At 32.2% G+C, this 11047-nt stretch overlaps 2 protein-coding genes across 2 annotated transcripts; one reads left to right on the forward strand and one right to left on the reverse strand.

Moving 5' to 3' along the window:
- Positions 1 to 775: 775 nt before the first annotated feature.
- On the forward strand, positions 776 to 3472 carry LOC127265091 (triphosphate tunnel metalloenzyme 3). Its single transcript, XM_051294774.1, has 2 exons — positions 776 to 1532; positions 3196 to 3472. Coding segments are annotated over exons 1-2 (606 nt in total). The 5' UTR covers positions 776 to 927; the 3' UTR covers positions 3197 to 3472.
- Positions 3473 to 4137: 665 nt separating this feature from the next.
- Positions 4138 to 6392, reverse strand: LOC127265062 (uncharacterized). The gene is made up of 3 exons (XM_051294734.1): positions 6052 to 6392; positions 4755 to 4807; positions 4138 to 4671 (listed from the first exon to the last, which is right to left on the reverse strand). Exons 1-3 carry the CDS (start codon positions 6181 to 6183, stop codon positions 4332 to 4334), a joined length of 525 nt encoding a protein of 174 aa, XP_051150691.1. The 5' UTR covers positions 6184 to 6392; the 3' UTR covers positions 4138 to 4331.
- Positions 6393 to 11047: the final 4655 nt, after the last annotated feature.

Below are 11047 nucleotides of genomic sequence, written 5' to 3' on the forward strand. Positions count from 1 at the left end.
GATACTTCACCGTTTTCTCCCATCTCCTTTAGGTCCCACAAGTTCAAATGACCGATCTAAATATACTATATCCATGGTGGATCATCGGCACAAGTATACGCATAGCACCATCATTCTTTAAATTAAATAAAAGTATACTATGTCCCGTAAAGGATGGTCTGATGATGTAGGAGTTGGATTTGTGACAGTCTGATAAAAATAGGTATTGATACGATTTTTTGAATATAAAATAAATTTATATTATAATATTAAAAATAAAATTAATTGTTTAATTTTATATTTTTAGAAAAAAAAATAAAAATAATCTGTAAAAATATGTGGTAAGATCTACAAAAGAATACAACATTGATTATTAGCTACATTATTTAGATACTTACATACTCGTCTTCCCTTAAATCATTTCTTTAATGTACAAAAAAAAATAATAATAATCATTGAATATTTATTTTCTTCAATAAGATTTTAGTCTCGATTTTTTTTTTTTTTTCTTTTTTACAACAAAGCATTACCACTTAGTTTAAATCAAAATATGTAATATTCAAATGAATAAATAATACAAACCCCTAACAAACACACCCATAAACGAATTTGATGGTCCGTTACTGCAATCAGTGAGCGCCGCGATGCTGAGAAGAAAGCCTACCAAGATCGACGTCAGCGTTGAGGACAGAGAAGAGCTCGAAGAAGCCCGCAAACGCGCCGCCGCCGCAGCAGCCGCAGCCACAGCCACCTCCTCCACCACCACCGCCTCCTCCCTCCTTGATTACTTCAACCGCTCCGCCGTCGACTCTTCCACCAAGTCCCGGCGCATCGGCCTTTCCTCTTAAACCCCAAATTGCCACACCCACCCACCCCTATTTCCTTCCTCCATTCAGATCGATTCATCAATTCAAAAAAATACGGCCTTCCTCTCTTTCGAGATTGTTAATGGAGGTCGAAGTGAAGCTCCGATTGCGAGACAAATCCTCCCACCAGAACCTCCTTTCTCTACTGGCTCCATTCCACGCCGCCACTCACCATCAGCACAACACCTTCTTCGACGGCTCCGCCGCCGAGCTCAGCTCTCGGCGCGCCGTTCTCCGCCTCCGCTTCCACGAGAAAACCGATCCCCCTAAATGCTTCGCCTGCCTGAAGGCGAAAGCCGTGATTGAAAATGGCGTCAGCCGAGTCGAGGAAGACGAGGAGGAAGTGAACCCCGCCGCCGGTCAGGAATGCGCCATGGAACCTCAGAAATTGGTCGATTTGGATTCTAGGGTTTTGAGGAGGGTGAAGGAGGAATTTGGGGTTAAGGGTTTTGTGGGATTGGGAGGGTTTAGGAACATAAGGAATGTGTATGAATGGAAAGGGGTGAAATTGGAGGTGGATGAAGTTAAGTACAGCTTTGGGGACATGTATGAAGTCGAATGCGAGAGCTTGGAGCCGGAGAGGGTTAAAGCGATGATGGAGGAGCTCTTTAAGGAAAATGGGATCGACTATGCCGATTCGGTGATGTCAAAGTTTGCCATTTTTCGTGCCGGGAAGCTTCCCGAGTAGTAAGTGATAGTATGATCTTGTTACGTCGAATAAGTGTTCTTAAGTTTGATGATAATGTTTGGGTATTGAGTTTATTGCTTGGCTTGATTGCATGAACATGTATGTATGTGGTCCGTGCTTGGCTAAATATTGCTTTCGAATTTGTTTGTTTAAGTTTAATTTTTGAATGATAAAGGTTGTCGTAATGATGGGTTGTTAAAGGATTTTATGGATTATTCTTAGTTGTTTGTTTGGAGCCTTTTAATACTTTGGCCTTGTATCGATTTTTTGCATATACTTGGTATTGCCTTTGTGTGTTTATGAAGTGTTTCGAATGCGAAATTGAGTGCATCTTTGTTGATTTTTTAAGGTAGTAAATAGTGATTTTTATTCATGTATCTTGGATATAACCTTAAGGATTATAGAATAATTGCACGATGTAATTGGATGTAAGATTCGTAGTTGATTACAAGATATGGGAATGATTAAGGTATTGATTGGGGATTAATATAAATTGTCATGTTGTACATAGCGTTATCATTGTGGCCAATTCATATTCGTGTGTGTTGTGTTAATATACATTTTGTGTTGAGATCAATTATATAGTATGCGTAGTTTGGACTATCACATATGTTGCATATATTATGTTAATGTACGCCTTGTGTGTTATTTAATATTTTATCTCCTACGAGTCTATACTTCATGTCAGCAAGGTGGTGAATAATCTCTATCAGAACCATAACGGCCGTCCTAGGATATATTATATACTCCCTCCGTCGGCCTCTAAAGATTATATTTATCTTTTGCGTCATTGTACCTAACAATAAAAATATCTTTATATTTGTATAATGTTTTTTTACAAATGTCATTATATTAGTATTATAAGATACTAATTGAAGTATTTTTGTTATTTTTTATTGATTTGTACTACATTTTGATATAATAATTAATATTAAAAAATCAATACGCAAAAAGTAAATGTGGCATTTAGAGTTGGACGGAGGTAGTACAATTTATGTAACTATAATATGTTGTATTTGAATTTAAATTGGAAGATGAACTAAAGGAAATTATTTGATTATCGAGAATTTTAATTTGTTATTTTTATCTAAGAAAACGATGTTGCTATACTAAGTAAAAGAAAATTGGTTATTTGTGTGACTGAATCTAATTTTATTCAAAAAAAAATAAGATCTAAACACGGTGAATGCATTCATAGATGTGTCAGAGTAGTTCAGAAGATAATGCATTCCTTTGAAAGTTTCCTATCTCATGGACGGCAACATGGATTATTGACCGTAGCAAAAGGCTGTGGATTCATTTGATTGTATTTGTGGCTTTTTTACGAGCATATAGAACTACTACAAGTGCACGCACCACTTTTCACTTATTAATTCAACAATTTGTGGATCCTATTTTTTATTATCTATTATCTAAATTTAAAAGACCGATGAAATCAAACCTGTTTTTGATCAAATGATAGTAAGAATTTGTACTGCTTGAACTTTTTCATAGCTATGCTTATGATAATTAGCTTTATCATTTTTCATCTATGTTCTAACAACCATATTTGGAGACCATCTGTGAAATTTATGTATTACGACATTTCAAGCGCAGTTTTCTGTGGTTCTTTCTCTTTATGGCGCTAAACGATAATGGTTACTACACTGTTTCTTGTCTCAGGTTTATTTGGCCGGAGATTTTAACAAAGTTAACCAAAAGGATCCAATGGAACTTGAAATGGCTTCGGGGACGGTTGTCAGGCTTTCTTGTGGTTTATCAGCTATTTTATGTTCATCTCCGTCGGTTTCTCTGAAATCTTTTGGATACACAAGCTGCTTCTGAGTTGTTATTCTGCTTTATGCCTTGGTACATTGTTCATCAATTCCCGGTATACATGACTTGATCTTTGATTCTAACTAAGATTTTAAATAAATTGTTGAGATGTGATGGACCTAAAGTTTTGGTTTGAAATTAGAACCATAATTTGAGTTTTGGTTTAAATAATATTTTGATGTGATATTTTGTAATAGAATATTGTTTAATTTTTATTAGAAACTGTGCCACGTGAATAATAGTAGAATTTTTTTATTTGAAATAAAAAAACAAACACACTTAGATATACGATAAGTTTATGTCCTCGAATTTGGATTGGAGATCCACTCCAAGATGTTTGTTTCGATGGTTGAGTCAATTGGCACAAAATCAAGTTCGACTTTTTTTTATAATGCAAGAATCTGCGGCTGCTACTCGACGACTGTACTCTGGATAAATTTTTGACCGAATTTAATACCCTGCAAATTAAGTCCGATAAGACAAATTATATTAGTTTTCGACTGAATTTAATACCCTACAAATTAAGTCTGACAAGACAAGTTATGCTAGACGAATTATTTGTGACAAACCTCAATATGATAATTTTATTAACACAAATTCTAAACACCAGTGCAAATTTATTGAATTATACTGCAAATCTGTATACTACAAATCTAAACAGTAACATTCAATCACTACTTAATACATTCAAGACTTAATTAATTTTATTTTTTTTATAAAAATAGAGAATAATTTTGATGCACCTGCAAAAAAAATTCTGGTGAAAACAAGAGAAATAGACAATAGACATAAAATTAAAAATCATACAACTAACATAACATAACTTAAAAATCCAGAAATTCTGTCAAATGATGAAATGCAATTCACTTCACTTCAGTTCACTCACGAAAACGATGATCAAATCTTATCTCCTACTCTGTTGAAGTAAAAACAAACAAGCTGCTAACTCCTTCTCCGGCGGCCCGCCGCCGCCCCCAAGCTGTTCACTTCCTCTTCTTCGCCGGCGGCTGATCCTCCTCGTCGTCATCGTCCTCATCTTCCTCCTCACCCTCCTCGTCGTCCTCACCATTATCCTCGTCGTCATCCTCATCGTCGTCGTCACTTCCCCCATCGCCGTTAGCCTCAGGATCCTCCTCGGGATCCCCTTCGTCGTCATCTCCACCTTCTTCGCCGCCCGAGAAGTCCTCATCGCCAGCATCGTCGTCATCTTCGTCAGGTTCTTCTGCTTCCTCGTCGTCATCTTCGTTATCATCCTCTGTGTCGCTCGCATCTTTGTTTTCTGGCCCGGGCTTCGCGCATCTCGCAAGCTCTTCCATTGGGAACCTGCAAAAATTGTCCATTTTGAGATTATTACTTGGTTTGCTTTGCTGGATTGATTTCTTTGTGAAGAATCGGGGATTTTTTACCGTTTGTCGGTCCAGTCCAGTAAGTCACCAGCGCCGTTCAGCAGCGTTCCGGTCTGTTAACAACACTTAGATTGCTGAGAGGAATCTACACATTCTATAATTGCAAAAGTAAATGTAAATGTTTTTCAATCAACAAAATGATAAGAGTCGAGGTTGAGTTAATCAAGTTTGCAAAAAACCGACATGTAGGAAGCTATGCACGAATTAGAAATGTTACTATTTCCGAGTACACCAATTCAAAGTGTAGATACTAAATACAGCATTCTATTTGACAAAAGTTCCAAATATGATTTACCCAAATCATCAACTAGTATAACCTAGAGAATCATAAAAAATTTAAACCAAAATGAAGATGGATCGGAGAACTTCTAGAAGCTCATTCCCATATGAAACTTGTATAGCTTTTTTTAGCTTCCAACAATTAAACACAATCATTTGAATCACAAAAACCTGTATCCAGCCCAGATCTGTATTATTGGGTGTGCAATATTATCGAACACGAAAACCAAACCAGATATAAAAGCTAAAACCAAGAAACAACAGACTGAACTATGAACATTTATTTCAAGAAATTACTCGAAAAAGGGCTTTCTGATCAAAACACACTCTGTATCCAAAAATCCTCAAACTCCTTCGCACTCCGGAATCAAAAAGATTACAAAGTTATTAAATCCTTCAAAGGGACATAGAAGAGAGACTATAATGCCGCGATGTATATAAGCATAGGATTTGTCAAATTTCAATCTTTTACAAGTGCAAGCACATTAAGACACTACCAACAAAAACAATGTTTCCCCAAATAAAACAGTAAACTCTTTGCAATGGAACAGTTCGTCGAAAACATTCCAAAATTAACTTCAACAAAGATGAAGCAAAATCAAATCTTAGTTTTCCAGATGCATATTTTCAAAGCTTCACAAACAACAATCACCATCTGAAATTAAATCAGCTAAAGCCATGGAGTTCATAGCCCCAACAAGCAGACAACAACAATAATTTCGAACCCACGCCCTACTTCACAAACTCAACAGTCTCTTTTCATCTCTTCAGAAACTAATTTCGCAAAAACTTTCAGAATCTAAAAAGCCATAAATTGGGGGTAAAAACCTAAGATTTACACACTATTAACCATAAACAAAATTCCAATTACTGCCTCCAAACAATAAAGCCACCGAATTCAAAAAATAAGCAGAAAACAAGTTCCTGGAAACTAAACCACAGCAAAAACTCCACTCCAGACCGAGAAATTGACCTCAAAAACAGAGACGGTAACGTTCAACAAAAAAGGGCAAATTACCAGCAGAAGAAGGCAAGCTAGAGACTTGGGAGCTGCAAAAAGAAAGTTCACCACAGCAGCCTCGACAAACGAACAGACGACAAGATGCTTCCTCAAAGCACCCGCATCAGAACCCAATTTAGCAGCCTCCATTTGCCCCAAACAATTCGCTTTCGAACCAACTAAAGAAAAAACACAAACAGCACCTTGTCCGAAACCAGAACAAGCCAAAACAAGAGCGCAGAAATGGGAAACAGGAGAGAGAGAGAGAGAGAGAGAGAACCTAGCAGAGGAGAGCGAAGCGGAGAGAGATTGTTGGGTAGGGTGGGATTGGGGAGGGGTCTGGGGGGTGAGGGGGGCGGGTGCGTCCAAAAGAATCGAGTGGCGTGCGACGAAAATGTGATACGGAAAAGGGTTGTATATGTTGACTAGGGTTTTTGTGAGGGTTGACTCTAGGGTTTTTTGTGGGGGGAAATTGATATTAGGGGGTTTTGGAGGGGGCAAGATGCAAAGGTTTTGAATTCGAGTTCGACCGCTTTTGGGTGTTTTGGATATTGCGTCTCGCAGCAATTGTGGCCGCTGCACGTTCGGATCACGTGCCCACGCGCTGCAATGGCGGTGACATCAATTGCTTCTATGTTTTTTGAATTTCAAATTTAAATTCACAGTCAAAGTCGTCTCGTCGATGTTTAAGTATGTATTTGGTTTTAATTTTAAATAATTACGGTGCGATTATTTAACGGTTGGATTATTGACTTGAAAGTTGGTATAGAAGTGATTTATTTAATTAATATTTAATTTATAATGTAATATATATAATTAAAAAAATTTAAAAAATGTGTTTAATTATTTTTTAATAAAATATATTTAATATAGAAGATGATAAAATTTTATATAATATAAATAAAAAATATAAATATTTATTTATGATTAATATAAATAAATATGAAGTTTTAATGAATATATATTTATTTATTAAAGAGAGATATAAATAAAATTTTTGAAAAAATTTTGAATAAATTTCATATAATGTAATATTTTTTAAAAAAAAATGAAAATATAGTGTTAACTTTCGCCGAAAAGTTAACCAAACACACCTATTCCTTTGTATATATTTTTTAATAAAAATATACTAATATTTTTTAATTATATTAAAATATTATCTAAATTTAAACATAAGTATATATTATTTATTAAAAAATATTATATAAATGAAAACTCAAATAAAAATTTTAATTTCAAATTCAATTATTTGTTTTTTTTATTTCAAATATATTTCAATACTATTTACTCACATGATTTCTTATTATTTTTTTTTACATAATATCAAAATATTATTAAATAAAAACTCAAATCAAATATGATTATTAAAAAATTTAGGCATAATTATTTATAATTCATTAGTTTGAACACTTCTGCACATAATACAGTGGTTGAACACAAATACTCCACCAATTTGTTAAATTTAGATGCTTTGAAATTTTGTACAACATATTTTAAAACACATAGGAATATCTCACTATTTTTAAACTGTCCAGTGAATATGATTTAAGATTTTCAAAAATAATTCTGTCAATAATTTTGATTATTTGAAATTTAATTTTAGTTTTTTCACTATGTAAATTGTATAATTTTTCATAAAAATATGTTTAATTTATTTTAAGAAAAATTATATTCAACCTATTATTCAAATCAAAACTTAGTATAAATTTAAAAAAAATTGCAAAAATATTTTCATTAGTATTACATTTGTACAAAAAATTATAAAAATACAAAAATATTTTAATGTTAAGTGTAATGACGAAAAAACTAAATGTGATCATCACATTTACCTTTTCTATCATTGTACTTAACATTAAATGTTAGGGTGCAAACCCAAGTCCTATATTGTAAGTTGTGAAGAAAATTACACACCTTATAAGTCTCAAGTGAACTCCACTAGTAAGAGGTCTTTTGGAAGATATCCAAAAACAAATCCGTGCGGGCTCAGCAAAAAACGGACAATATCATACTAGTGCTAAGTTGACCCAGTCCCAACAGTGATGGTGAAGTGGATTGGATGACATTGGACATTGGTTGTGGTGGTGGGCTCGCCCTCGTGACCTGCGGATGTGCCTTGTGTCGAAAGTCTCCTGGCGGTGTTAAGTCGGTCCCGATTGAGGTTGGTAAGGAAGGTCTATTGGTTGGTCCTTGGTTTGAAGGGAGGATTGTTCGGGTGCAAACCCAAGTCCTACATTGAAAGTTGTGAAGAAAATTGCACACCTTATAAGTTCCAAGTGAACTCCACTAGTAAGGGGCCTTTTGGAAGATATCCAAAAACAAATTCGTGCGGGCTCAGCCCAAAACGGACAATATCAAATTAGTGCTGAGTTGACTCAGTTCCAACATTAAAAATATCTTTATGTATTGTACAAATGTCTTTTTATTAGTATTGTAAGACACTTTGCAATTTTTGTTTTTAATTTATACTATATTTTGATATAATTATTATTCAAAAATCAATACAAAAAAGTAAATGAGATGGTTAGAGGCTCACAAATTTAGTATTAGTAATGTGATTTGGTATCATGATTGAGAATTTCAAAAATATATGTAATTCACACACACTACTTAATATGAAATTAATAACTCAAGTTGACTCTGGCCATGTATGGACAAATAAATATTCTGGATGTATTTGTTTTTTTTTTTTAAGGGAAAAAATAAAATAAAATATAGTATTATTTAATTTACACAGTTTTAAATAAAAATTTATATATTTTTATACAATATTAATATCAAAATATTATTTAATTAAAATTCAATTTTAAACCACAATCAAAATAGCAAGACTGTTTGACATATATTTTAATGATTATAATATTATATTAGTTGATTGCAATATAAAATAAAAATATTTTTAAAAAATATATATGAATGAAGTAGCTATGTGAAATTTTTTTTTTTTAGAGAAATTGAATATGTAATTGTGATATATTTGTGAACAACTGTAATATTGAATGATATAAATTAAGAAGTTGGTAAACATATTTTGTTACATATAGAAAGTACATATTTTTATGGATCAAAAAATATACTCCTTCCGTCCCAAAAGAAGTGTCTTATTGAGAGTTGGTACGATAATTAAAGAATAATAATATTTAATTGAAAGTGGGTATAAAATATAATATAAATGATTAAAATGTCCTTGTTTTTTTAAGGATTTTAAAGAGTTTGTTAGAGTAATAATTAGGGGTAATATGGAAAAGTAGGAATAATTTTGTTATAGAGTGGAGACCATGATTACTAAATAAGGAAACAAGACAATTGTTTTAGGACGGAAAGAGTATATATATATATATATGGTGAACCGAAGGAGTATAATTTATTGAATATTTCTCCATTTAGACACAAAATTTATTTAAAAATAATACTTCATCCATCTCATTCCAAATGAGCTTCTTGAAATTTTATAATATATTATAAAATTTTTCATCTGTTCCAAAATAATATGGACATTTGGGATGGACACGAGAATTAATGAATAATAATATTATATTGATAGTGGGTGTAAAAGTTTTTTTAAAAGACTACAATACCCCTACTTTATGTAATTATTATGAAAAGTGATGATAGTTTTGTAAAAAATGTGAAAAATTAGTTACCAAAAATGGAAACTGGACTATTGTTTTGGGACGGACGAAAATGGTAAAATGAAACTATTGTTTTGGGATGGAATGAGTAATAATTTTTTATTGGTTAGTGAAAATGTATAAAAGATTTTGACATTTTTTCCGTTGATTTAATGTATGAAATTCACTGTACGTATGATGACATATTTGTAATTTAAGTAAAAATTAAGAGTATTTTGATATTAATTACATTATTTTTACTAAAATATAAAATAGATATGAAATATTTTTTTTTTTTTTCTTTTTTTTTTTGAAGTAAAAATAGTATGAGTATCACAAAATTTGTGACCTCTCATTTACTGATCTTAAGTGGCGGAACGAGAATTGTACAACAAGAGGGAGAGCTAACTTTACAACATGTTTCTTATTTGCACACTTAGAATTTAATATTTTCTATTCATTATAATTATATATATATAGATGTATATATTACAAATGAATAAAAAATGATGAGGAACTAAAGGGGGTGGTGTGGGGTGGGGGAAGGTTTAGGATTTCCAACGACCAATCAACCTAATCTACCAACTAATTTTTTTTTAAAAAAAAATTCAACTCTTGTACCAATTTGTTGCAAAGTTAATGGCAAAAATACCATAACTTTTCAATTAAAAAATAATACTCTATTCGTTCATCTGTGTCACATTTAACTTCTGCGTCATTATACTTAATATTTATATTTATATAATTTTTTATACTGATATTCTTCTAAGTATTATAAGACGCTAATGAAAGTATTTTTGTAATTTTTTTCTTAATTTATACTCCCTCTGTCCGGCTAGAAAGTATACACATTTCTATTTTGGGACGTCCAATTACAAAGTAAACATTTCATTAAATACCTCACATTTTACACAAATATCCTTACTTTACATCACATCATTACTTTTATACAAAAAAAAACAAGATCAAAAATGTCATTACACTACTTTTAACTACCCATTATAATTAAAGTACTATTATTTCTTAAATACCGCGCTAAAAGTAAATGTATAATTTATTCGTGAACGAAGAAAATACTACATTTAAATATAATAATTAATATTTAAAGATCAATACGTAAAAAATAAATAAAAATTTTAGAGCGGACCGATAGTAAAAAATATTAAAAAAAAAAAACAAAGCATGATTTTCATAGTTTAACATAAGTCTCTATGTTCACATAGGGCATAAGCTGAAAAAAATAAAATAAAATAAAAATTCCACTTTAAATATTTTAAATATAAAATGTGGCTTAACAATAACGGCCAAACATATTGACCAATCAACAAATTCAATAGCAACAATTCCAAAGTTTCTTATTTATGAGTTACACTAATCAATATTTAAAGACATTGGAGTAGAGACCA

Source organism: Andrographis paniculata, unplaced genomic scaffold (genome assembly GCF_009805555.1).
Source record: "Andrographis paniculata isolate CXL003 unplaced genomic scaffold, ASM980555v1 Contig71END, whole genome shotgun sequence".
NCBI lineage: Eukaryota > Viridiplantae > Streptophyta > Magnoliopsida > Lamiales > Acanthaceae > Andrographis > Andrographis paniculata.

Bases quoted from the DNA above. Each gene is read 5' to 3' on its own strand.
- LOC127265091 (XM_051294774.1), top strand. From the start codon at position 928: ATGGAGGTCGAAGTGAAGCTCCGATTGCGAGACAAATCCTCCCACCAG.
- LOC127265062 (XM_051294734.1), bottom strand. From the start codon at position 6,183: ATGGAGGCTGCTAAATTGGGTTCTGATGCGGGTGCTTTGAGGAAGCAT. The intron at 4,808-6,051 runs GTAATTTGCCCT...TGTTGTTAACAG, and splicing joins TAGCTTGCCTTCTTCTGCTG to ACCGGAACGCTGCTGAACGG. The intron at 4,672-4,754 runs GTAAAAAATCCC...CAATTTTTGCAG, and splicing joins CTGGACTGGACCGACAAACG to GTTCCCAATGGAAGAGCTTG.